Source organism: Oreochromis niloticus, linkage group LG7 (assembly GCF_001858045.2).
Source record: "Oreochromis niloticus isolate F11D_XX linkage group LG7, O_niloticus_UMD_NMBU, whole genome shotgun sequence".
Taxonomy (NCBI): domain Eukaryota; kingdom Metazoa; phylum Chordata; class Actinopteri; order Cichliformes; family Cichlidae; genus Oreochromis; species Oreochromis niloticus.
In genome coordinates, this window is record NC_031972.2 from 13,929,504 (window position 1) to 13,957,262 (window position 27,759).

General features: G+C 39.1%; 3 protein-coding genes across 4 annotated transcripts in view; 1 reads left to right on the top strand and 2 right to left on the bottom strand.

Annotated features, from left to right (window-relative positions):
- Positions 1-1,566: 1,566 nt before the first annotated feature.
- LOC100699402 (probable global transcription activator SNF2L2) lies at positions 1,567-9,400 on the top strand. Its single transcript, XM_003449626.5, has 6 exons — positions 1,567-2,012; positions 3,713-3,942; positions 6,224-6,329; positions 7,937-8,038; positions 8,183-8,327; positions 8,446-9,400. The coding sequence occupies exons 1-6, from the start codon at positions 1,917-1,919 to the stop codon at positions 8,577-8,579; spliced, it is 813 nt and encodes a 270-aa protein (XP_003449674.1). The 5' UTR covers positions 1,567-1,916; the 3' UTR covers positions 8,580-9,400.
- Positions 9,401-14,076: 4,676 nt separating this feature from the next.
- On the bottom strand, positions 14,077-19,153 carry LOC100699672 (neuropeptide FF receptor 2). Its single transcript, XM_003449627.5, has 4 exons — positions 19,051-19,153; positions 17,596-17,937; positions 17,188-17,287; positions 14,077-17,082 (listed from the first exon to the last, which is right to left on the bottom strand). The coding sequence occupies exons 2-4, from the start codon at positions 17,927-17,929 to the stop codon at positions 16,188-16,190; spliced, it is 1,329 nt and encodes a 442-aa protein (XP_003449675.1). The 5' UTR covers positions 17,930-17,937; positions 19,051-19,153; the 3' UTR covers positions 14,077-16,187.
- A 6,423-nt stretch (positions 19,154-25,576) lies between these two features.
- Positions 25,577-27,759, bottom strand: part of LOC100706137 (electrogenic sodium bicarbonate cotransporter 1) — a 34,211-nt gene continuing 32,028 nt past the window's right edge. For both annotated transcript variants that reach the window (XM_025909021.1, XM_003449651.5), the window contains one exon: positions 25,577-27,714. In XM_025909021.1, coding sequence (XP_025764806.1) covers positions 27,609-27,714 — 106 coding nt within the window. In that variant the 3' untranslated portion in view covers positions 25,577-27,608. The remainder of the gene's footprint in view (positions 27,715-27,759) is intronic.

The window sequence follows — 27,759 nt, forward strand, 5'->3', positions numbered from 1 at the left end:
GGTTTTGAAAAACAGTCCCTGCAACAATGTCTGTGAAACATTCTTGATGTTTTGGGCCATTTGTCAATGTGGGACCAAGATCCAACAAACCACAAACACTAAATTAACTAATAAATGCATTTGTTGGATTTGGAAAAGACAGTGCAGAAACTTTGATTTGCTGTGGACAATTCAAATCAAATAAGTTAAATCAAATGTGGCACCATGTGCTGGGTTTTATGCTGACCGCACATTCAGATCCATTGGTCATGTGTTCCTCTCATTGGTTTGTTGAAGTGGGTGGGAATTGTTTGGAAAAGGTGATGTCACATATTTCCCTGAATCAGTTTGATATAAAACAGCTATAATCAATATTTTCGCGATAAACAGATCAAACTCAGATATATGTATATATATTTTATGTGTGTGTGTGTTCTTCCATTGTGGAATGATTGTGTCCATTGTGGTCTTCTGCCGCTGTTGTCCATTTACTTCTAGGATCAATGTGATGTGCCTTCAGAGATGCTCTTCTGCCATCTTTCTTATAAGCAGTGGTTAATTTTTTTTATTACTGCTTTCCTGTCAGTTCAAATCAGTCTGGCCATTCTCCTCTGAACTCTGGCATCAACAAGACACTTTCACCCCAGAACTATTTCCCCCCCCCCCTCTCTCTCTCGCCCTCTCTTTTCTTTTTCCCCTTTTTTTGGACCATTTGCTAATCCCTAGAGATTGTTGTGTGGGAAAATCCCAGTAAATCAGCAGTTTGTGAAATACTCCTACCAGCCCATCAGACACCAACAACCATACCACATTCAAAGACACTTCGATTATGTTTTCTCATTCTGATGCTCAGTTTGAACCTCAGCAGATCGCCATGAGCATGCTTACGTGCCCAAATGCACTGAGTTGCTGCCATGTGATTGGCTCACCAGATGTTCGTGTTAGGGCGCATAAGAGTAGGCGTACCTAATAAAGTGGACGAATATAGGAGTGTATGTATACTATAGTAGGGTAGCATGGCATGACAAATGGCCTGGCGCAGGGCTGTCTGTAACTCGTGCATTATGATTTTCTCTCACTGAATTCCATTCAGCTGAGATCTTCCACTTCACAAGTTTTTCCACTGGACAAAACGATGTTGCTCTGACATGAGACTTTTTGTTTTTGTTTTTTGCATATGCTTTTCTGTGCTGTTACATGTGCTGTTATCCAGCAGCAGCCTTTTTGGTTTGTTTTTTTGTGCACATCTTAGGAAGAAAACTCTAATTGCTTTACAGAAACCACATGGCTTTGAATACTAGCCTAAAGTAGAAAAACTCCCTTTTTTTGTTTTTTTTCTGCAATTGCTGCAGCTCAGCAGCTCGGACTTTGCAGAGATACTTTTTTTTCTTTCCTTGCTGTCTCGGCTGAGGAATTAAGTGTAATCTGAGTCAATATTTATGCATTAATCACCCTGCTGGAATTCCGAGGCGGCTGCACATTCAAACGTGCTCTCGAGTGAACTCATGAATGTCCGTGCTGCTTTCAGGCTTGGACTCCTGGTTCCAGCAGGAGTTTCTTGCTTGCCTTAGTTGATAACGAACAGCACGATCCCTCCAAAATACAGTGGAGATTTTTTTTTTAAAGAAATAATAACAATAAAAAAAGGACCCGACAACTTTAACAGCGGGGTAGGAAGAGAGAAAGAGAGAGAGGGAGAGAGAGAGAGAGAGAGAGAGGAAAGAAAAAAAATAATAACGTCTGGCAACAGTCGATATTAAAAACATGCAGAGGGAGACAAGCTCGGGGCCTTCCAGAGTCAGGAAAAAGACTTCGGAGAGCTGCAGACGGGAGATGGGTATGGCATTTGTATTTTCCCCCTGCCCAATGATTTGTATATGAAAACATAGCGCTTTTATTCTCCCCCCTTCTGGGCTCTGCTTCTGAGTGATCAGCTGATGAAGAGACTAGCAGCTCGCCGCTATGCTGGCTTGCTAATTCTCTCCCCCACAGCTGCAGCCGATCCCGATAGCCAGCCTGCAGATTGCAGTCAGGTAAATATCCTCCTCCATGTCTTTTCTTCACAGGCTCAGGATTCAGCCAGGGTACATCGCATGGGAAGAGAGGAAGAGATGGATAAAATGTGTGTGTGTGTGCTTGTGTGTGTGTGTGTGTGTGTGTGCGCGCACGCCAAGGAAAGAGAGAGAGTGTATGCGTGTGTGCGCGCGCGCGCGTGAGTAAGAGGCAGGGAGAGAGAGTGTGTAGGTGTGTGTTGTAACAGATGAGAGGGAATCTTTGCCAGATTAGTCAGGGAAGAGGCAGGCTTGTTAGGAGATAGCACAGGCATGGAGCATCACATGCACACTCTGACACCCTTCCACTCCACATGCACAGTCAATCAGGCAGCTCTCAGCTGTGTTATACATCTTTGAGGATTACCCTCTATCCCTCCAGTATTCTGCTGGAACGATTGCTTCCCCTTAGAGGGAGTAGCGGGGCTTTTCAAAGCCTACATTTGAGCCCCGAACAATGATGAGCAGGATTTCTATTGTTGTCTCTAGTGCTGTTGTCTCCTCTAAGTCAGCTTTCTGCTATGTCTTTTTTATGGTTGCAAGTGCAGGCATGTATCATCAGTCCTGTTTTTTTTTTTGGGGGGGGGGGGGGGGGGGGGGCTCAAATTGTTATTGTTATTGTTTTTCCATTTCTTCTAATTCTGCATGGCATCATTCACTGCTTCTCGGATCAGTGTGTGTTAAATATCTCAAGTTTGCGTCCTTGAGAGATCAGCAGGCGTGCTTTATTATATGATGTGAAGGCTGATGTGTGTACTGTATGATCCTGTATTATTGATGCATCAATATTCTGTTCAGATTGGACAGCATGCCTTCTCTGCCCCCCACCCCCCCTCCAGCTGCTGCTGCTGCTGCTGCAAGAGCTGCTTGTGCTGCATGCACACTCACTCTTGTTTCTGGCCTCTAATTGCCTTTGTGGAAAACACAGTGGTCGCTGCATATTCGAAAAGGAGCGGATGAAACGGTTGAACATAACTCGGGATGCAGCATGCACCCTTGTCAAACACCACACACCTAAAATAATGATTCCGGCTCTCTCTTTTTTTCTCTCTCTCTTGCATGCACGAGGCTGAGTGCAAAGCAGCAAAATATAGATTCATATTTATTGCACAATAGCATTTTTAGACTCTGTGCTTTGACAGAAAAGGGCTTCTTCGAATCCATTGCGACTCGTCGTGCATTAAAAAATAAGCATCCCCTCGATAATCATCTCACATCAAAGCCCACAGATCAAATAATCTGTCCTAAATTTGCAGAGACGGCACTGGGTTGCTTCAGCCCATGTAAATTCAGATGCTATTGTAATAAGTAAATGAGTCCTGATTCATTTGAATACAAAACCATGCTCTGTAATTGCGAATGCTTGAATTCCAGCTGCTAATTAGATGGAGACTTAGAGTGCTTTAATTTGGAGGTTTTAAATTTAGAATCTGTAGTTTGTCGTCTTAAGCGCTTCAGGTTTGTGTCTGGGAAAAACACGTACTGCGCGTTTTCCCGAGAGCTGTGACATGAAAATCAAAGAGGCCAAGTTAGAATAAACAGAAAATAGAAGTTTTGAACTGAACTCTTTCCTCCCATTCTCTAGCAAATATTCTTTCTCATCATCACAGTCTTTGTGTTGCTGAAGTAGGAACTAAACAAAAAAAAATACATGTGCATTTACAAGATTTCCCCACCCACAGCTCGAGGCAAGAGAGAACGGTTCTCTAGAGGACATGGAGGAGGACATCAGTCTGAAGAAGCGTAAAGGTGATCATCAAGCAGTGAAAGACCTGAAGGCTGGGCAAGAAACTGGCGAGAAAGTCAAAAGGAAGCGAGGGCGCCCACCAGCTGAGAAACTCCCTCCAAATCCGCCTGAACTCACCAGAACACTGAACACACTGGTGGATATGGTCATGAACTACAAAGATGGGTGAGGGATGTGAAAGACGTTTGGGCTGTGTCAAAAAATTCACTATTTTTAGACCTCTTTTTAATTAAAATAAAAAAGAATATAATGTTTTATTTGATAATATTAAACTTTTGATGAGCATGATCTCATTCATACTGATTGATTTTAGTTGTTTTTCCATGTAATCTATATTCATTATGTATAAATTTAAATATTTCAAGCTTGTTTGTTTTTATTTTGGCTATTATGGCTTATACGGCATCAGTGTGGTACGACATGGCGGTGATCAGCTTGGGGCACTGCTGAGGTGCAACTGAAGCCCGGGTAGCTTTGACAGCAGGGTTTAGCCTGTATTTTGGGGTTAGGTGGTTCTCATCTTCTGTTTGACAAAACCTCATGTATTCTACGAGCAATTGGGAAATAGATTTGGGCCTGTGCTGCCAAGTCCTCCTGGAAAAGGAAAACCAGATCCCCATCAAGCTTATGAGTAGATGGAAGCATGAAGTGGTGTAAAAATCTCCTGGTAGACACCTGTGTTGACTTTAGTCTTGATAAAATACAGCAGACAGACTGCAAACTTTGCACTGGACACCTTGGATTCAGTGGCTTTTCACTCTTCCTCCAGACTCTAGGGCCTCGATTTCCAAATGAAATGCAGCATTTACTTTCATCTGAAAAGATGACCTTGGCCAATGAGAAACAGCCCAGTTCTTTTTCTCCTTAGCCCAGGTAAGATGTTTGTGATGCTGTATCTGGTTCAGCAGTGGGCCGATGTCAAGAATGCAACAGTTGTAGCCCCTTTCCTGAAGAAAGTCTTTGCATAGTGGCTCTGATTCTCTTTGTGAAGCTCTCCCAAGTTCTTGTATAAACTTTTCCATTAATATACTTTAGTACAGCACTTTGTATATAGCAACCCCTTTTCACAAGCCATAGGTAAGCCACAGATCTACCTTGTGGAGGGTGTTGATGATTGCCCTCTGACAGCTGCGAAGTCAGCAATCCTTCCTGTGACTGTGGCGTTATGTACTGAACTCGAATGAGACATACACACTGTTTAAACTCTAAGAAAAAGATTCTGTTAATCTAAAGTACTGGATTTCTGATTTTTGTGAGCTATAAGCCATGATCATCAAAATGAAAACAAAAAAGGCTTCAAATATTTCACTTGTAGATTCTAAAATTACATTTTTTGAGATGGTCTCGTAGTTATAGTAATTCCTACAAAACTCTACACCTGATCACAGCTTAAAGGGGACCTGTTATACCCTATTAGACAAAATTTTATATAATGAAGTCAGCATATGTGTAAGTAATCCCAAAAGCCAAAGCTCAGGTTTCACTATAAGCACACTCAGAGTTTCCGGCTCTTTGTGTTTGTATGGTGTCAAAGCGAGGGGATATCCCTGATGCAGTCATCTCAGGCACTCAGCTCTGATCGTAGGCCCAGTGGCCCCCACCCACCTGCTGTTCAAACCTTCTGTTTGCAAGGAACAGCCAGCCACCACAAAGCTGGTTCAAAGAAAGCGGCCAAAATAGTTTGATTCATACAGTGAATAAACTGTGGTACTGCACCAGGGTCTAGGATGATGGCACAAGCTACTATAGTTGAATTCAAGACTAAAAATACGGAATTAGAAATGACCGTAGTAGGTCCCCTTTAAAGCTGATTGATTAGGGGATTCTTTTGATATTATGATTATTATTAAAAGTATTATTTTTAAGTAAATTGGTCTATCCAGGGACAACAGCACTGTAGTGCAATGGTTAGTTCTGTTGCCTCAGCAGGAAGCCAGCAAGGCCTTTTTGTATGACGCATGATCTTTGCATTGCAGAAAATGGATGGATGGATGGATGGATGGATTGTGCAGTGGGATATTTTAACAAGAGAGTTTTTAGCCTAGCGACTCAGTAAGGAACCAGAACAGTAGCGGAGCTTTGAGCTAACACTTTCATTTCTCTCACCCCCTGCTGCTGGATTGAAGCAGAAGTCACAAATTTCAGCTTTAAACGTTTTGCTAGTCTAACCTAATACCTAAAAGGGCTTTCAGGGAAACCTGCCTTAAAAATCCCAGTGCAGCTACTCACTTTGTTGAGTTTTGAATGCTGAAGATTGAATCAATCAGCAGTTGATTTTGGGATTGTGCCCCCTTCATAATTTAGTCATGAAAAGACATTGTATGTAAGTCTGGACTGCAAGAAAACATTATCAGGAATAAGAAAACAAAATGTCTTACAGATATTGACAGAATAATTAAACATTTTTCCTATTGTCATAAGATTAAAAGAAACATTGTGTTTCTAGGTTGGGACGGCAGATCAGTAAAGGCTTTGTGCAGCTTCCCTCTAAGAAGGAAGTACCTGAGTACTACGAACTGATCCGAAAGCCTGTGGACTTCAGAAGGATCAGGGTATGTGTCACTGAATACCCTCACAACTCCGACACAATACAGATTTCACTGTTATCTTCTCTACAAAAATAAAATTGAATGAAAAGGGGGTGAACCATAATGCATCAATGGCAAGTGGGAGTCTGTATTCAGTATTCAAAACCTTCATTCAGTAAACAGTGATTAAGAAGACTTAACTAGAGCTTAGGTATAGTATATAACACAAATATGTCAGTGTATTTTAAATACACATGGGTTGAACACAGACAGCCTTAGTATTTCTACACTTAACAGAGTCCACAAAACTGTAGAACTTTTTTATTTATCGCCATTATAAGAGCTAAACGCTAGCATGTTTCTATCAAGCTAATGGTTTAGCATGTAGGTTTACCATGTTCCCCCCATCATCCTTACAGTCAGACTGTAGAAAAGACAACGTGTGGTGTAAAATTGTTTTAAAAAAATGTAATACACATATACAAAAAAACAACAAAGGCCAACTACACATTAAAGGTAAAGTCAGTTGATTTTTGAGGATTAGAAAAAATGAATGTTGTACACATAAATATACTAAACGCAAACACAAACATGCTCATTTATACCCAATGTTGTTGCAATTACTTATTATCAACAGATTAGCGCCTCCAATAAGCTGACAATAAGTTGACTAAACAATAACAGCTGGTTATAAGCTAACCTTATGCCAGCTAATGTTAGGCTCGAATGCCCAAAAAATCACACTTTGCCTCTGACACACAGTTTGATATCATTCTTGCAGCGTAGGAGAATTCCAAGTCCAGCAATGTTACATCCACTTTTACTTACAATGGCTAACAGCAGCTAACAGAGGCTAACAACAGCAAAAACAGCAGCACTTAGCGACAGAAAAGTTCAGGATATTCTCAACAACTCACCTCAGTATTGCCCTCATTGTACAGAAGTTAGCTTAATTGAGTCATATCGTACTCCTTTTGTAAAGCTTTACACCCTCCTCCAAATTTAACAGACATGGACACATACTGACAGTGAGTGTAGGGTGTAGGCTGACACCCTACACTCAGTACAGATGGCGACCAGACTTGTTTGTCCTACAACAGCCACCATAGCTAGATTTATGCACTTGGGAGCGGCAAGAAAACACAATTCAGTTGACCGCAATGTGCAATCTACTGACACCTAGTGGTGAGATTTTAAACACTGCACCAACTCCAGAATATCACTTTGCCAGCCAAAGTGTAGTTTCAGCACCAAACTTCCCATAAAGTCACAACCTGTTGTGTCTACACTCTGGCTTTGCTGCAAAAAGATTAACAGTAATCATGTGACATGTGACTGTGCTGGTAGCTATTTTGTTACCTTCTCCGTTTGTTTGCGCTCTTAATGCTAAGATGACTGACAAGTCTAGTTTCTTATTTAGTGTACAGACTTGAAGTGAGTGAGTTTTTTTCTCATTTAATTCTCAGCAAAAAACTAAATAAGTGTGTTTTAGAAAAGTTCAGGAGACATTCAAGTATCTTTGTATTTTTGTCCTTTTTTAAAAAATTAAATAATGAACCAAATCAGTTTATAGTTTTATTGTTGTTCTTATTTGTCTGTTTTTATTACTGTATTTTATTACTGTTTCATAGGAACGTGTTCGCAATCACAAGTACAGAAGTGTGGGAGATCTGGAGAAGGACATTTTCCTTCTGTGTCACAATGCTCAGACTTATAATCTGGAGGGATCTCAGGTGAAGGGATCTCGGGAGGAATTCTTTCATTCACAAGCAGCAAAATACTTTTTCACAGTCTCCACGGTTCCTGTTATAAAAACTCTGATCGCGTGTGTATGTGTGTGTGTGTGTGTCTGTTTTTGTGTGTGTTAATCACTGCAGATCTATGAGGATTCTATTGTCATTAAGTCTGTTTTTGAGAGTGCGAGACAGAGAATCGTCACAGATGAAGAACAGAAAGAGACGGTTAGCGCCAGTCACAGCAATAATGGCGGTGGAGCTGAAGACCAGTTTCTTCCATCAGCAGGTGAGGGCTGTGTTTTAATAACTAGGGTGAATGGAAAAAAAGGAGTAACATTTTTGTTTGTCTGCAGTAGTGTTTTGCATTAGGCTTATCATATATTTCTTTCTCTTTTTATAACCAGTGAAACCATTACCAGTTCAGATCAAGAAGGGGGCTAAGGAGCAGAGAAGCAGAAATACTATGGCCAAGAGGGTTCACAGTGATTTAGACAGCGATGAGGATCTAGAGGATAACACCACAAAAGATGAAGGTTGAACTAAAAGACCCTGCTCTTTTTGTATTCTTGTCCATGTCTATTCTCTGCCACATCCCTTTTCATTGGTTTCTTTATGTTGTTTTTTTTAATTAAAAGAAAGCTCTTTGAAAATAACCATGAAAGGACTCCTCAATGTGAAGCACTTATAAAACAGTGCTTTTTTTAGATGACTCACATCACTCAAACACATCTTGCTGCACAGTGCTGTTCTTCTCATTTAGCTGGTCTTTTATAAGAATTATGATTTACGTTTTATCTGCTTTAGTCCCTGTGATAGCTTCTGCAGATATAATGTAAAGCACCAGTTTCATTGACTGTTTTTAATCAATATATTTGATTGTATGAAATGCCTTCATATGTCTTTGGAGCATGATATGTATCTCTGTCCTGAAGCTGGCTCCTCCAGAGGAAAACCTGCTGACGATGATGTGTTCAGGGCCAAGGCATCGAAGCACACAGGAAGGTCTGTTTAATGAATCGGAGATGAGCAAATTAAATTTGTTTAAAGTCTCTGAATGTGATTTTTAGAGTGGATACAAGTAAAAAGACATGTGACAAATACTGGTAGTATGCCTTTTGTCTGTTTCTGATACTTGATGGAATAAGTTTGGATCTAACCAAGGGTACTTAAGTCAAACATTTGTATCCCTTGTGCTACAGTATATTCACATATTGTACAGTTTGTGTGAAAAATAACAAAATTTCTTTTCCTCATTTACTCTCCGACTATTTGGGGAGGATGGAAGACATCATTGTTAAGACAATCCCTCAAAAACCTGTATCACTTAAACACTTGCAAAATAAATTTTACCAAAAAGTCCCACTGGTTGGTATCGATTATTTTTAACCCGGCAAGCAGAACAAGATGGAATCCTTTTAAATGTTTATGTATTTGAACTGTGTATAAAGAATCTGCCAACAGATGGTGCAAGAGAACTGTTTGTCTTGATCTCTGTCTATACAGAGACAGAGGGAGACAGAATTCCTTAAAATATCACATTGTACAATATCATGTAGCAATTTAAACAGTATAAGAAATAAATGCAAAGAAATGTGATATATGCTAAGTTTATATTTACGTGTAGTGCACTTTAATGTTATTATTATAGCGCCAAAGGTGCTTTATATTATTAGGTAAAGAGCATACAATAGCATACAGTAATACAGAGAAAACCCTAAAAATCAAACATTCCCATGTGAGCAAGTACTTGGCGACAGCTGGAAGGAAAAACTCTCTTTTAACAGGAAGAAACCTCTGGCAGGTCCAGGCTTAGGGAGGGGAAGCCATCTGCTGCAAATGAGAGGAAGAAGGCACACATGACAGGGATTTCTGTCCAAAGAGAAATTAGGTAAAGATGTAGCCACAGTTTACACTCACAGCAGCTATAATGTAAAAAAAAACAAATATCACACTGATATTGCACTTTTTCATCAAGAGTTTCTTTAAAATTGTGAGATGGACAGTGGGTTTACAACATTGGGTTTATGACTGGCACAGCAGTTACATATGGGCCCATCTGTGGCAGTGTCACAGCCTATCTGTGCCCACCCAGTCGCCCATCTAGAAGAGGTTCAATTCATGTTATTTAGAAAAGATAAACAGCAAACAAACATAAATAGCATAGAAGCCTTCACTGATTTATATGTTGAAATTTAAAATGAAAGCCAGTTTGAACTACATTGTTGTGTTCCGTTAATTAACTTAAAGCTACTGAAAGACTTTCAAGGCTTTAGACACAAAGCTGGGAGCTCTCATGCAGAAAGTTAGATCAATGCATGCTCATATCAGTTGAATAAACAAAAAAAAATTAAAGTTAAACAACTATCACTACTCACTAAGCTCAATGATCAACTCCATATGTTTTCATGTAACCCATAAACAAACAGAAAACAAAAAGCAGTGCTTTTCTGTGTCGTATTACATTCATCTGTCTCTTCATCTTCTGCCTGTAGTTTCATTCACACAAATCATTTTTTTCTCTAATTCTTTCATATTAATTTAAGCAGATTAAGGTTCTTTAAAGATCAGGCTTCATCTCTTTAGCTTGTAAGATGTTCTGCTTTCTTTGCCAACCACCACTTTACATTACCAGCACTGTTTTGCACTGTGAAGCAAAAAGGGAAGTTTTCGGTTTATATGAATCACTGGAATTCAATCATACGCCCTTAAAATTAACAAAACAGCCAACATGGAAGTGCCAAAAGTGCAGTTCCACTAATTACCACTTCATGCTGTTTAGTAAAGTGAGTCAATCCTCATTTCTATAGCTTATTTCTTTTACCCCCAGACATTTGTCCGGTGTTAGTTGACAAGTTAGCGCTCCAACATATCACTGAAGGCTTCACGTCAGCAGTCCCCAAACCAATGGGTTCCATCACACAAATATATCTACATATATAGTGTGTAGTGTCCATCGAGCTCCTTCGGTAAAAGCTACAAAAAGTTAATGTTTCCTAGGTGAAATAATTTGCTCTTCAACATTTAATAAATTGGAAGGTGTCAGAAGTACAAAGCTTTTTACAGGTACTTACAGATTAACAACATCCTCAGAGCAGCTAAAAGGTGTAGGCTCTTACAATAAATAGCTCTGGGAACAAAATGGCACATAGGACTATATCTTTGTGATGAAAACCTCACAGAAAATGACACATAAACCTAATGGAAGTGCAAGGATGGAGATATTGCTGAAGGTAGCTGCGCTAATGGTTTTTTCAAATTAGCGCAGCTCCAGAAGGTGATTTTAATCTGTTGAGAAGACAATCTGTTTTTTTTTTTCTTTCCCCACAGGACACAGATTTAACAGATAGTGCGATCCACATTTATCATAGCTTTCACTAATCACCTGTTATATAAGTTAACTGCATTTAAGATCATTGTGCTCGCCGTAAAAAAAAAATGTTCTGTCAACATCAGCGCCTTTAAAATGAAGTTGGATCATTTTGAAATTCTCGTCATTTGCGTGACACATTTTGTTTCGGTTTTTTTCTGCCTCATAAAGTTTGAACATTGTCAGAATGCTGACAGGTGGATTTTAAACATACCATATAAAAATATCTGCTGCCAACTTTCACAGTATATAGAAAATGAAATCATTCATCTAACACAGCTGCTGTTTCAAGGAAAAATGTGATATTACTGCACACAGCAGCGCGAACAGTAACGATCTGAATGTAAACGTCAGTAGCGCCTTTATTGTTTTTCCTCTGCTGATGGCGCAGTTCTCTGGTTCACAGAGTACAAATAGTAACTTTAAATTTGTGATCTCAGCTTAACTTGGTATTGTTTTAGTATGAACCTGTACAAAAACATGTCTGCCATTAACAGCAATCCCACTCAGTGTAGCATATTATTCTTAAATAACATAACAAATGAAAATGGGAGACTGAAAATTTTTGAGAGTCTATACCAAATTGCTTTTGTTACTTGATCCTTTTAAGGAAATCAGTGCAATCAGGAAGTTTCTATAGCTTTAGATATGACCTCCTCACTTCTCCACTCACCTGAAGTAAACTGCTCCAGCTTTTTTCTTTCAGCTTTGACGAGTGTTTGATCCTGCTGATAGTTTTCTTCTCTGTCAGTCTTTTACATGTTTTGAGTCATTACCATTCTACAGGAGCCATGACCTCAGACGGGAATGAACTCTCCAACACTACCAGAATTTTTCATCCCTGAATGCCTTGATAATTTTCTAATATAATTGTGCTTTTCAGCAATTCAAGGCATACAAAGCAACTCCAGAACACAATTAAATGTCCACTGTGTTTCACAGTGAGGATGTTTCCTTTTGCAGCTTTATTTAAATGATCTGAATTTAAAGTAAGCATGACTAAAACTAGACTAAACTGAAAATATAGTTTTTGTTGAACTTGATAAGAGGACACTCTGCAAGAAGCATTGTGACTTGACAACATTTTAGCAAACTTTAGTTACTCTTACCATAAAATTGAAATTCTGAAGTACAGTATAATATTGTAAGAATTGCACATCCCCTTCACAGACCTCAATGATAGTAACTATTATATAATGATTTAACATACTTGAAAGACCTTTTCCAAGGTCCACTTGTTATTGAACACTGCAATTTATTATACGTGCGGTATTCATCAACCTGCAGTCTCTTCACCTGCTGTCTAAAAAGAGGACTCACTGGCTTTTTATTGGACTTTTCAAGGTAAGACTTTGTCTGTTATTCTAGTCGTGTGTGCCTGGCTGTAAAGCAGGTATTTATTCGCATCTGTCATTTCAAATTCCACGTGTACAATATTTGTGGTATGAGAAACTTGCTAAAAAAAGGTTTTATATTTCTTTTAAGTCCTCTTTAAGTTTGCCAGCTGGTGCATATGTGCAGTTGGTGCATTGTAATATAAATTATCTTTGGACAAATCCCTGCAGTCACAAAAATGAGCAGGTAAACAACTGTAGGGACCCACACAGTTACCATTTGATCATGAAATTTATGAAATGGAAGTGGAAGTATTGAAGTGTTCACTTTAATCAAGACTTTAAACAATATTCTGTGGGGAAGCCACTGGTCTTTGAATTATTATAAATGTTACTAGAGACACATATCATATCACAACATCACTGCAAAACCTGCTCAGGAAACTACCCACTCTCTTAGCCTGTATAAAGAATATTGAATTCATATGTAAAATGAGAATTTTGATATTAAATTGCAGCAACATTGCGCGTGCGCTAAAGGAATTCAAGGAACTTCCAAACTGTAAAAAGGGTCTATAAAATCAGGGTAAATCAGAGGAGCAGTCCTGGTCTGCTGGCTTCCAGACAATGTCACCTGGTAGTGTTAAAGATTTTCCATTAATCCCTTTCTCACAGTAGTTCTTATTGGCAGAAGAAGCAATACAATCGTTATTCAGCCGCTTCCACATAATCGTCATTAAAGCCATTATACTCTTAGTGTTTATTGACTGGTATGGATTACATTATTGTTTACTGCCTAGCGGTTGAAATGAAATCCATGTAAGGTAAATGTGTGGGTGGCACCTTATGACTTTTGCCATTACCAAAATGAAAGTACAGATGAACAGTCTTAGTCATAAACATTATCTATGTGGAGAGAAAGCAGAAAGTAGCTAATTGTTGTGGCGATGTTTTTTTGTTCTTCTTCTTTATTAAATCTTTTTTGAACTCTTTTTTAAATAAGACGCAACAGTGAATGATATAAATAATATATTGAGTTTAAACTTATGAAGCCATTAAAATATACTGAAGGATAAATATTTTATGAAAAGGGGCAACACTGTAAACCAGCAAGCACCAAGCAGATCTAAATTAATGTGACATGAGTGTGACTGGTGGATTACCTGTCTTCAATTCTATATAAATACAATTGAATTGAATTGAATTGACTGTGCAGTACACCATATTTAAAAAATTGGCAGGTATAATCCAAAATGAAAAAAAAATCTGTTTTATTTATATCGTATGTATGAATGCATTTGTTTCATTCTTTCCTTATTTATTTAGTTATTTATATGAAAACACTAATATGTAAGTTCCACTTTCAGACTGTAACAATATGCAGAACAATATTTCACATTTCATTACATTCACGTTGAGGTTATAGAGGAACAAGGGTAAAATCCTATATCTGTACACAAGCTTAGCATTCATCAAAAAGAAGATTAGACAGACAAGCCTGCCCATGATGAGTTATGTTTTACACACAGCATATCAATGATGTATTTTCCCAGTTTAACCACTGAAAGCAGTTTTATAACCATCCTACAAAACACATTTATAACCTACAAAACACCATTTATGTTTAAAGAGCACATTTTTTTACATTACGGATGTTGTGCACACCAATCAGACAGTGTGCACAGTTACCAGCATACACAGACGAGACCATAAATAACATGTGTCAAATATGTGAAAATCATTTTTTAACATTTGTATAAAGTGTATAGAGTTAGAATGTGAACAAAAACAGAATTGAAGATACTGCACTTGTTCTCCTTCTTTATTAAATTGTAAAACTAAAAATTCTTTTCAGATTTCCTCTCATATCTTAAATGCTTGTTTCTTCATTCGGGCTGCACACAATTTTCTGCTGAAGTGGGAGCTCTTTGTGGAACTACTTATGAAAGGCGTCTTTGTTTTTTCAGTTAAAAATGCCATGTCTGCCCATGACCCAACATCTGAGAAATATTTGCACAGCACCTGAAGATAGTTTCTTATGCTAGTAGTGTACTGCCATCCAGATGTGATCAAACTATATCCACACCAAATGTTGATGAGGCAAAAAATCTGTGTTAACAATAGCACGAAACAATAGCAGGGCCTGCTGTTACTCACTATTGACTGATTTCTTTGTGTGCCTCTGCTGTGAAGGTGCACCATTTGTTTTCCTTTTGTACTTCTGGCAAAGTAACTGTGGGGGCATTTTGCTACAGTGCCTGCTGTAACCATGGCGATTTTAAGGATGGCAGCATTAATTATGGAGAACCAATTAAGATTTTTTCATTCTCTTTTTTTCAAGTCATGAATAATATGGGGGATCTATTACAGTGCTAGATGCTCATATTAAACAAGGTTTGAAATAATGATGTCTGCATATGTATAAGGAATCCCTGAGAACCAAAGGCTTGGGTCTCATATGCCTCTAAACACTCAGCTGCACTTACTTTCTTTTAAACTCTTGAATCTTTTTAATGTCACAAAGATGTTCTTTAATATGATTATAATAAGCCTCACTTATCCATTGTTCAACTCTTTTGTTTTCAAGTGGCAGCCACTTAGGAAAAAGCTGGTTTAAAGGTAGAGGAGATTAAAAAAAAAAAAAGATTATTCTCTCTCCATTTAACTTCAGCCCTTCTTTGTTCATGAACAAAGAGGCCAAACCAAGGCCAAGTAAAGGATAAATAAGAATTAATACTCTCTACTCTAAGGATGATTCATGCCCTCCCACACTCATCTATGGCCACGAGTTACTAATAATAACCAAAACAATGAGATTGAAGCAGACATTAGCTTTCAAGCGGCAGATTTTAGCTTTCCCAGACAAAATGCTGAGCTCTCCTTTAGAGACATGTTGAGGACCTTGGTCATTTGGGAGGGACTCAGAGTAGAGCTGGTACTCTTCCACATTGGAAGAAGTCAGCTGAGGTGGTCATGGCAGCTGTATAGGATGCCTCCTGGACAACTATCCAACTGGGAGAAGCCCCCATGGTAGACCCAGAACCCAGCGGAGAGAATATGTCTCTCAGCTGACTTGAGAAAGCCTCAATAACCCAGCCACCAGAAGAGCCAGAGGAGGTGGCTGAGGAAAATTGAGCATCTGCTTAGACTGCTACCCCTACATCCCAGACCATGGATGGATGGATGGATGAACTCTCTACTGCAGTTGTCCAAGAACAAAAATAACAAGCAGGAAGCAGGAATCATAGGTGCTCTTGAAATGTTGTAGAGAAGTTTTCAGTCGTTTTAAAGTCTCTGCTTATATCATACTTTGCCATATACACCATAACACCATAAGCCATATTTAGATTTACAAGGAATGAAAGTAGTCTATTCATCGACAACAAATTAAAGAAACCTCTTTGTTTGTGAAACGGAGCAGTCACTGCACATTGTCAAAGTCTGCCTAAATCTTGGACACCCTTTTCAGGTCCTCCATGATCACATCTTTTTCTTTGATTTCATTTTTACCAGACAAGCACTCTTCCTCCTGACTTGAGCTCTTCCTATCTCCCACTAACCCCGATCCAACTCCAGAGCCTGATCTGCTGGGGGCGACAGGCCGAAGGGGGACCACAGCATTCCCTCTGATCCGATGGGAGTAAGTCCTCTGCCGCAGAATCTCAGCAGAGCACAGCTGGAATTTGAATGCTGCCTGGAAGCCTCTGCGGAAGTTCTCATTGAAGAATCCGTAGATGATGGGGTTGATGCTGCTGTTTGAGAAAGCCAGCCAATGAGCTAAGGGATACATGTAAATATTAATGACACGATACTGATGCTGTGTTAGGCTGATGTAGTCGCTCAGCATCATCAGGGTCCACAGAGGCAGCCAGGATAAGATGAAGAGCAGAGCCACAACGAGCAGCATCATAATGACTCGCTTCTTCTTCCTTGTGATTGTCTGGCGACCTTCCATGCTTGACTTGTTGTTGCCACTGCCTTCTAGAGACTCACTCCCACTGCCCCTAACAGGGGAGATAGTGGTCTTGAAGAGCGTGTAACCAATGCGAGCGTACATGATTACAATGAGGCTAAGAGGAGCAAGGTAGATGTTAGCAAAGAGGACAGTAGTGTAGATTTTCCGCATTTCCTGATTGGGCCAATTTTCGCGACACCAGTAGAAGGGACGGGTGTCGTTGTTGCTGCCGAGGACTATTCGCACCCTCTGCTCTTTTGTGACCTGGAGCATGATGCCTGAAGGACACATTATGGCCACAGCCAGGACCCAAATGATGACAATTATTAGTTTTGAGGTGGCGATGGTCAGCTTCTGCTTGAAAGGGTAGACAATGCAGCGGAACCTGATAGAAAAGGGGATTAAAGAAGATGTATAAAGGAAGTGAATCTTTCAGAGTAAAACACACAAGCGAACAGCGATCAGAAATTACAGAAATGCCAGCTCTTACCTATCAATAGCTATTGCCACCAGAGTAAACACAGATGCTGACACAGATATGCCTTGAACCATCCCACTTAGCTTACAAACTACCCGACCAAATGGCCAGCCTGCACAAAAGAAGACAAAAGAAGATAAATTCATTGATTTGATTATTTGAACCATCATTCGCACAATGACAATATCTTGTTTGTTTGTTTTTTTTACCTTATAGTAGTTTTTATTATGATTAAATTGTCTTTATTGGTCTTCTTACTGCTAAAATTAACAACTTTGTTGACCTTTCTCTATTTTAACACAAAAAAACAAGTCACAAGTAAAAACATCCTGTAATGTGCTCCAATAACACTCTAGGGTAAAATTTTGAATTTCCATGTGTTTAAGTGTCTTTAAAATAGTTAAAGAGAGAACATGTTACCTGTTATGACGTTGTCCACCAGTGTGGTCGGCATGCAGAAGATGCCGACAAGCAGGTCACTGATGGCGAGGTTGAGAATAAACAGGTTGGTGACCGTGCGCATGTTTTTGCTGCGCAGCACAATGAAACACACCACCCCGTTGCCCACCATGCACACCAGGAAGATAAGCAGGTAGGACACAGTGAAGACTGCAGCAACTGAGGGCTTGTGGAGGTAGAAATCAACATAAGTGATGTTTTGGAAGGTCAAGGGATTTTTGTGCACTCCTGAGGAGTTGGAAATGGAGTTCAGGCCCTCCCATGAGGTCGTGTTTACAACAAAATTCAGGGTCATGGTGATTTCTGGATGTAAGAGAGAGAGGAATAGAGTCAGGCAGTACTGTAATCTGTTAAGGGATTGGCCATTCAGGTGATGTTTTCCAACGGCTTTTCTAAACAAAGTCAACTAATCATGAGCCAGATCAACATGGTCCTCCCGATGGGAAGGCAGTCCTGATTACCAGGAGAAGAAATCAATTGGTAATAACATAGAACAATAGGACCTCACCAGTAATCAATAAACCAATTCTTGGGTCAGTACAAGTGGCTTGGTTCAGTGGATGCTCACACTGACTGATTAAAAGTCGTCTGTTCTGGGAGCAGTGGGAATCACTACCTGCTGGCCTGTGGATTGTTAGCGCAGTTACTGTAAGACAGCAGTCTGGGAAGGTTACCCTTTATTGTTTTTTGGAAGTCTCCAAAGCTATCCTCATATTTCTCCCAAGACTTCAATGTTGAACTCAGTTACTCAGCTATTTTTAATAAACTGTAAATTCAAACTGTGTCTTTGTGTCATGGATTAAAAATCTAATGTATAGGTATTTTAACCTCCCGAGGCCCCCTGAGGCCACCTTCTTATTGGGGCATCACATTTTGGCTTGTCTGCTCAACAAAGTATTTTCTATTTTGAAAAAACACTGTTTAAAGGTGATACTTACTTTTTAGACTTATCAGATCCAGCTCATCTCAAATTGCTAGGAGAAATTAAAAATGTATTCCAAGCAAGAGGTTGCATTTTAAGAGATTAATAGAACACATCATTAGACATTGTAGTTTTTTTTAATGTTTATAGAAAATAAATAACAAGAGATTGTTATGTTTAGATAAAGATAAATATCTATCACAATAAAAGCTCAGAAGCTGTTAAAAGTCGCTCGTTTGTGCTCATGTACATATTTAAAATGCAAAGATTTATTTTACACATTCAAAATTATTTCAATATTTTTTTAAAGATTTTTATAAACTGAAATAGCTGGGACTGAAAATCAGTTTATGCAGATCCATAATTGAACTACAACTCTGTTCCTGATAAATAAGCCAGAACTGATAAAAAGTAATATTCTGACAAAGACTTTCTCTCATTTTTACTTTTCTATAAGCCTACCAGATCACTTTGGTAGACCCTTGTGTTCTTACCTTAAACAGTTGATTTCTACTCCCCTTTTTCTGCCGCTACAGGTGGTTAAAATCCATTTGACAGAAATTTCACTCAGAGCAACAAGCTGCACACTGAGACCCCTTGCATCCCCTCAGTGCGCCTGCACAGGCAGAGACTGTGCTAGCACTTATAAATGACGCAGACATGACTCGCTTGGGAGGGATAGATTGGGTGGTGCAGGGGCTGGGAGCAATACATGTCCCTGGGCGTTGTGTGAACTCTTTAGAACAGATGTCACACTAATCAAGGACTCCTTGCAAGTGAGGGCCAACGGTGGCCATCTGAACAGACATCTGATTTTGGTTTTGGTTTTTTTTGCACATTAATCTGATAAACAACTGCTGATTAAAGTCGTTTTTATGTCTTGGATGAGCCTTGGATTTAACTAAGTCTGGCATTAGTCAAATCTTACTTTTTGCTACTCACCCTTCACACTCACATTGCATAAGTGGAGAAAATGTGAAGTCTAAGTGATGAAAGTCTGTGCAACTGCATTAGATTTAACTGAAGTCAAAGTCAACTTTATTGTCAGTTCTGCAATAGGTGGACATACACAGAAGGAGGGGGAAAAAACACTGTAAAGAGAATTTATGATTAATGGGAAAATGTGCTTTGAAGGTAACTAATAAGGGAAAATACATCAACTGTAGAGAAGCAAGGAAGAGGGATTTAAAAGTCGTCAGTATCTGATTAATGCAAGATCGAGAGATGAGGAAGAAAGTGTGTGAGGAATGATTGTGCAAAGCGATACCTGACCAGGGTGCAGAAAGTTTTTGTGCTTCGCGAGTGGAATTCTGAGTAGAAATGGAGATAGAAGGGAGGAAGCCAGCTAATGTTTTTGCCTTGCAAAATAGTTAATTACTGTGAGTGTTAGAAAAACACTTCAGGCATTACCTGCAGTTGCTTCAGGTTGTATAATTAACACGTTAAAATGATTATATCTCAAATCTCTATGGATTCTAACCACAGAAAGAAGTCAGAGGGGGGGAATTGTTATGGGCAGGCAGACTGGCTTCTTTTTTGCCTTTAGTTTTTGCTTTCTCAAAAGTCCACAGCCATAGTGTAGTTTACATGAAGTTGTTAAAATATCATAGTATGTCTAAGAATAGTGGCAAATTGTAAACCTTATGAAAAATGTGAGAATAATGGAACATATGCTTAATCCGACACAATACGCCCCTTTGTCCTCGGGTGTAAACCCATGGAAGAAATGAGAGGGCAAGACAAACTTCTGTATAATCTCATCTAAAGATAATCTCATGGGAAAATATGGGATTATTTGAAAATCTTACTCAAATACAGGGAGTGCAGAATTATTAGGCAAGTTGTATTTTTGAGGAATAATTTTATTATTGAACAACAACCATGTTCTCAATGAACCCAAAAACCTCAGTAATATCAAAGCTGAATGTTTTTGGAAGTAGTTTTTAGTTTTAGCTATTTTAGGGGGATATCTGTGTGTGCAGGTGACTATTACTGTGCATAATTATTAGGCAACTTAACAAAAAACAAATATATACCCATTTCAATTATTTATTTTTACCAGTGAAACCAATATAACATCTCCACATTCACAAATATACATTTCTGACATTCAAAAACAAAACAAAAACAAATCAGCGACCAATATAGCCACCTTTCTTTGCAAGGACACTCAAAAGCCTGCCATCCATGGATTCTGTCAGTGTTTTGATCTGTTTACCATCAACATTGCGTGCAGCAGCAACCACAGCCTCCCAGACACTGTTCAGAGAGGTGTACTGTTTTCCCTCCTTGTAAATCTCACATTTGATGATGGACCACAGGTTCTCAATGGGGTTCAGATCAGGTGAACAAGGAGGCCATGTCATTAGTTTTTCTTCTTTTATACCCTTTCTTGCCAGCCACGCTGTGGAGTACTTGGACGCGTGTGATGGAGCATTGTCCTGCATGAAAATCATGTTTTTCTTGAAGGATGCAGACTTCTTCCTGTACCACTGCTTGAAGAAGGTGTCTTCCAGAAACTGGCAGTAGGACTGGGAGTTGAGCTTGACTCCATCCTCAACCCGAAAAGGCCCCACAAGCTCATCTTTGATGATACCAGCCCAAACCAGTACTCCACCTCCACCTTGCTGGCGTCCGAGTCGGACTGGAGCTCTCTGCCCTTTACCAATCCAGCCACGGGCCCATCCATCTGGCCCATCAAGACTCACTCTCATTTCATCAGTCCATAAAACCTTAGAAAAATCAGTCTTGAGATATTTCTTGGCCCAGTCTTGACGTTTCAGCTTGTGTGTCTTGTTCAGTGGTGGTCGTCTTTCAGCCTTTCTTACCTTGGCCATGTCTCTGAGTATTGCACACCTTGTGCTTTTGGGCACTCCAGTGATGTTGCAGCTCTGAAATATGGCCAAACTGGTGGCAAGTGGTATCTTGGCAGCTGCACGCTTGACTTTTCTCAGTTCATGGGCAGTTATTTTGCGCCTTGGTTTTTCCACACGCTTCTTGCGACCCTGTTGACTATTTTGAATGAAACGCTTGATTGTTCGATGATCACGCTTCAGAAGCTTTGCAATTTTAAGACTGCTGCATCCCTCTGCAAGATATCTCACTATTTTTGACTTTTCTGAGCCTGTCAAGTCCTTCTTTTGACCCATTTTGCCAAAGGAAAGGAAGTTGCCTAATAATTATGCACACCTGATATAGGGTGTTGATGTCATTAGACCACACCCCTTCTCATTACAGAGATGCACATCACCTAATATGCTTAATTGGTAGTAGGCTTTCGAGCCTATACAGCTTGGAGTAAGACAACATGCATGAAGAGGATGATGTGGACAAAATACTCATTTGCCTAATAATTCTGCACTCCCTGTAAACATAAAGGACTAAAACATTTCGTATGTACAGTCAGAAGTTTACATACACTTGAATGACTGTCACAGTAATTTGGGGCTTTTAATGATTTCTCTGAACTGTTGTTTTTCCAGGGTGAAATGATTGTACAGCATACATTTTAAGCATAGGTTTTAATTTATTTGGGATTTTGTTATAATCCACACAAGGTCAAAAGTCAAAGTGTACTTACAGAGTCAAATCTTAGCAAGGTGCACCTCGACCTGATGGTTTTGGTAGCCATCAACAATAATTATGGTTGGATATTTGATTTTTTGGGGCAAAACTGATTGGTTTCCTGACAAAGACTCGCTTTTAAGCATAGTCCAGAGAGTTTCAATAGGGTTGGAGGTCAGAGCATTGGGAACACCATTCTAGATGTTAGCCTGCTTTATCCATTTCAAAACCAGTTTTGATGTGTGTTTGGGATCATTTTCATGTTGGAACTACTGACTGTGTCCAAATTTCAACCATCTGGCTGGTTGGAGGTAGTGTACCAGTACTACTGGCAGCAAAACAGTCCCAGAGCACCATGTTTGACAGCTTGTGACGTGTTCTTAGGTTTAAAAGCGCCACATTTACTCCTCCAAACAAAGCTCTTATCATTGTGGCCAAAAAGTGCAATCTTTGTCTTCGTCTGATCATAAAACTTTTTTCCAAAAAACATTTGGCTTGTCCACACAGGCAGCTGCAAGTTTCAGTCAGGGGCTTCTTTGTTGGTCAGCACCCACTTAGTTCATGGCGAGGTAAAACTTGCTTCACTATAAAGTAATTAAAGATGTATGCTCTACAATCATTGAAATCTCAAAAAAGAACAGAAATGACATTCATAACCATGATGAGTGTTTGCAAAGAAGCATAAAACGTCAGTCTACTAAAGACCGTGCATTCACCCTCAATAAAATAATGATGTTATGGCACTGCTATGTGTTCTGGCTCAAAACACATGTAAGGTGGACCTGAGCTGAGCTGAGCACTGCCAGAAATACAGATGTAGAGCACATTTAGGCCAAACATTGACTTTTGTCTGCGTGCCATAAAAAGTCCTGCTCGTGCTTTTACAAGCGTCCTATGAGCTTTAGCTTTTTTCACGTTGTGTTGTGCTTTATGTGATTTTCAGCTGCAAACAATTTGTTTTACTTTTCACACGGCAACGAATGCATAATTACAAAGCACTGTTGTCGTCAACAGATCACATTTGTCATGCTGCTGAACCCACACTGCACAGTTTGTGCTACATGCCAGCATCCTGGTGCCCGCTGCTATAACACATTTAGCAACTTGTTACTTTCATAAGAAACATTCTTCAGCTGACACATAACAGTTATAATTAAATCATAAAGTGAACACAGATTGGCTCTATTAGATGTGACAATTCTAATAACAAATCAATGACTGCATTGCTTGGCAGAGTCAAAGATATTTTATTATGGAAAACAAATAAATAACCAACAGCATGACCCTGTTGAACTGCCTATAATGCTCCCTGGGGAAAACACACTAATGGCCTCTCTCGACTGGGAAATGAAACAGTGAGCAAAGTCTGGACAAGCAATCACAGGACACTGTTATGAACCTCAGAGCACATGTCAAGGGAGAGATGAACAGCGTGCACTGAGGGCCAGCAGTTTATTATGAGCAATAAAAGCAGCTTGGGCAGTAACTGAGCAGGACATTTGTTTCTACCTGCGGCATAAACTGTTTGCTTTCCTCAGATCGAGCTTTAACATTTTAATGAGGGAGTCGCCAATAATCTGAACAAACTGTAGATACGACCTGAACATTCAAGAGATGTGCTGATATTTTTTTGGCTAAGAAAACATTCAAACTTCAGACACCAAGCTTCATTTTCATTAGCAAACAGAGCTTGAACGACCTTTATTTCATTCAGAAACAAACCATTTACGTTTCCCAAATATGGGATGAATAAGTACTTCCTATCTTCTTTTTCCTTTTTTGTTTTTTTAAGATCATTTACTCTAAATTCTAGTCACAAGGAATAAGAACCACATTTAGATTGCCAAAGTGGATTTTCCTAACCTGGCTGCATACTCTGAATGCTGCTGATCTTAGAAGCATTATCTTTTACCTGCAGTAACCAAAGCAATTGGCTATAGACTCTTTCCAACACACACAGTTTTCTTACAGATGAGGCTTTTCTGTGTGTCTTAATGCAGTGGTGAGACGGTCTTCATCACACTTTCTATTTTGAGCTGTTGGTGTTGAACATGCGTGTGGCTTTTACAAGAGTCACTACTGCCCCCTTGTGCAAAATGCAAAAATGCAATGCTGAAATCACACCACATGGTTTTACTGAAGTTATTGTTTTAATGGTTGAATGTCAAAGCGCATGCATTACACTGACCAGTTTTTACAATCTAATATTAGGTTGCCCACATTATTAGAAAAAGTCTCCTGTTATGTGAAGCAGAGGTTCAGAACACCTTCTTAGGTCAGTCAGGTGATATCTCCCTGACCTTTTACAGTCACACCATCATTCATAATTGGTTGCTTGGACAACAGCAGTAATATTAAGTATTATGCAGCATTAACCTAAGCAGATATCAGGAGGGGAAAAAAAAAAACATGATCTCTCCTGCACCGGTGGAGGAGGCAGTTATTACTCCCACCCCCCCTTTGGCAAGTAAAAGAACACAGTGTCTCACAGCAACGAGCCAATTTGTTTCATTTAAGCCAACTCGAGTCCTATGATCATGGAAAATATGCAGCTTTCCTTTTTTCCTTTCTTCGCCCTGTGACTGAGCGCTGGCAGCGGGATGTGTTTCATCTTACTTCAGTGTTTGCTGTGTTTATCCAGAAGGTAAACCTTTAGTAATGTGAAGATGTTTGAGAAAGTTTGAGAAAATGGCACATTTTGTTGACTTTTTCTTTTACTCAACTGAGTGAAAATGACTGGAGCACAGAGACATTTGAAAACAAGCATTTCTTCAAATGTCAGTGGGCTGAGGCCTTAACCTTATCTAGTTCAGTGATAGAGACTTTGTCAAGTTTTTGTCAAACAGCATTCTTTGGTCACAAAAAACAAAAAACATCTAATTAAACGGGAGGGTCGGGGGGGGGGGGACCTTTCAGATTAGCATCATGCTTTTGACTTTGGGAGCTGCAGTTTAGTGTGACAAAAAATAAAAATAAAAAAAATGCACAAATGCAGAAACAACTGGATTTTACTAAATATCAGCAAAATCTAAATGCCTGGCTTATACTGGGTTGGTCCGGATTTTTCCCCTTCAGAAGTGACTTAATTCTTTGCGGCATTGATTCAACTAGTTGCTGGAACCATTCCTCTGAGATTTTGGTTCAGATTGACACGCTAGCATCACACATTTGCTGCAGATTCATCAGCTGCACAAGCATAATCGAAACCTTGTGAGTGAGGGAAGGCACTTAAAACATTAACCAAATAAAATGTTTGTACTTGTCCATCTATCAGATTAACACTTGTGAAGCAGACAGTGGTAACTCCAGAGGAAAAGGTAGCAACAGAGCAGAACTCTTGATGAAATATGAGAAATGCTCCTCCAGTTGCCAAAATAGTTGGAGAACAGCCAGGCAAACATAAAGCAGGGCAAAGATACAGAGGTTTGATGGTGAAAGAAAAACACAACAATTTAATTAAGAATCATTTGGACCATTTTATTGCTCTTTTTTCAAATGCTACTTCATTAAAAAAAAAAAAAAGGAAACATTTTTCATTCCTTCTTAGTAACCTAGGATTATTTAATCACATAAGATGCTTGTATAAAATTGTTAACATCAAAAATATTACAATAATTGCAGATTCAGAACCAGAAAGTCCAAAGAGATCAAGATGTGCAGCTCAAAGCACAAAGTGGAAGACAATGTGGCTTTTGTGTCCAAGCTACATGGAAGCGATTGCTCAAAGCAAGAATCAAACCCCTATTTGCACTAAAAATCAGAAGTGACACCAACTGTGCGTGTCATTTCTTCAAGGATCATCTATATTTCAGTTCATTAGGATTTATTACATTCAGATACGCAACGACATCTTAAAACCGAATCAGTTAAAGTTACCAGTGTATACTTCAATAAGCAATAAGTAGCAACAAGCATGACCAAGTAATGTCTAACGTGCGATTGGCATATTTCACTGCTCATCCAGCTGTTACTAAATTAAATTTGGATAATGTATAGACACCAATGTCTCAGAAAAATATCCTAAAAAGCGGCAGCTCTTCCAGAACCAGAAGTTGCATTTTCATAATAATCTCACAGTGATTGTTGATTTGCATAAAACGAAACAAATACATATAACACACAAAACACTAAAAAGATTGAAACTTGATTAAGTTAACATATTTTGAACAAGTTTTAAAATTGAACTGAATCAGACTCAGTAACATGTTGATACTTAAGTTGTATAGGAATATGAAGCATGAGATGGGCTAAATACTTCTCAGCTCTTCCCAGCTTTCAGCTCTTGGACCATCAGGAGGAAAACAAGACTTTCTTTCTCCTTAATATTTTATTCGTCCAAACTAAAATTGTTAAATAAACATATTTAGAAATTTTAAATATTCTTAAAATATTTGCTTTTTGATAAGAAATGTGGGTGATGCTGCCCCTTTAAATCATTGCAGTTTGCACATAGTAATTAAATGTTGTGCCAAAACAAAATGTATCTTAAATGATTCAGAGATCCTTTTTAGGGGTTTTTTTTAGTATTTGATCACAAATCAATGCACAGCAGATATACTAATATATCACACCTGGCACCTACAGTATATAAGAGGTAGTGCTACATACAGGTATAGTACATGGATAAATCCCCACAATGGGGACGACACAGCTGAGTGGATACAGATCACAGAAACTTCAAATTTCCACAAAAGGTTAAATGGCTAAGTTGTATTTAATATTCAACCAGCAACCTTTATGAGTTTAAATATAATAAATAAAGAAAAAAAGGGGAGCAACAATCAAGATTAAGAAACAAATATAGTAGTTCCAGTCTGCGTGTTGTTGAACCATTTACTTCTTGCCACATTCAAGCATGTTGCATTATTCTTCTGGGTGTGTTTATGAACACGCATCTTTAGATGGATGCTTCACATCAAGTTCCTCGTAAGTGTGCATAGATTAGGCTTTTGTTCACTAATGGAGGACTCTGAATCCTCTGTGCAGTACCTCCACCGTGCTTGAATCTCAAGGTTCCAAGAGCTATGCCTTAATAACCTTAAAAAAATAACTACTAAACACAGTACTTAGGAAGAGAGGCTGGTTATGTGGGATATTATTAAAAAGAATAAGTGAAAGTGGTGTGCATGTTATGAAGCTCAAAATTGGATCTCTGGGTCTATTTGACGATTACCACAACTCTAGCCTGATTCTTGTTCAGTTATTAACATACAAATTGGGACGATTAGGAAAAAGCTGTTTGACCTTGTGAAGTCCTTTTGTCTCCTGCAGTAAAATGATACAAATGGTCTTGTGTCAGCCCTTATTAAAATTCAGTACCACCAAAGTCTTTCAATGACAAATACTTTTCCAGCTAATCGGATTCAAATCCTCGCACGTGGCATATATTGAAAAACACTGTTATGAGGCAGTATTACAGTACAAAAAGCAAAAAAAAACTAAAAACAAAAGAGAGAATGGGTGTGGTTTCTGTGTTGTGCTGGTTTTTTCACAGGACACTTTCGGAGCCTTTCTTGCAGACGAAACAGCTGTCCACAGAGTCCCGGCCTATTCGAATCTGAGGTGAACCTTTTTTGTATGAACCGCTGTCGAGACTGAAAGAGGCAAAAATGTTATGCCTAAGGAAAAACTTAAAAATC

Coding starts and splice junctions, on each gene's coding strand:
- LOC100699672 (XM_003449627.5), bottom strand. CDS start 17,929: ATGACCCTGAATTTTGTTGTAAACACGACCTCATGGGAGGGCCTGAAC. Junction 17,288..17,595: donor GGTGGACAACGTCATAACAG/GTAACATGTTCT, acceptor TCTTTTGTGCAG/GCTGGCCATTTGGTCGGGTA. Junction 17,083..17,187: donor GTGGCAATAGCTATTGATAG/GTAAGAGCTGGC, acceptor CTTTTCTATCAG/GTTCCGCTGCATTGTCTACC.
- LOC100699402 (XM_003449626.5), top strand. CDS start 1,917: ATGAAGAGACTAGCAGCTCGCCGCTATGCTGGCTTGCTAATTCTCTCC. Junction 2,013..3,712: donor AGCCTGCAGATTGCAGTCAG/GTAAATATCCTC, acceptor CCCCACCCACAG/CTCGAGGCAAGAGAGAACGG. Junction 3,943..6,223: donor GTCATGAACTACAAAGATGG/GTGAGGGATGTG, acceptor TTGTGTTTCTAG/GTTGGGACGGCAGATCAGTA.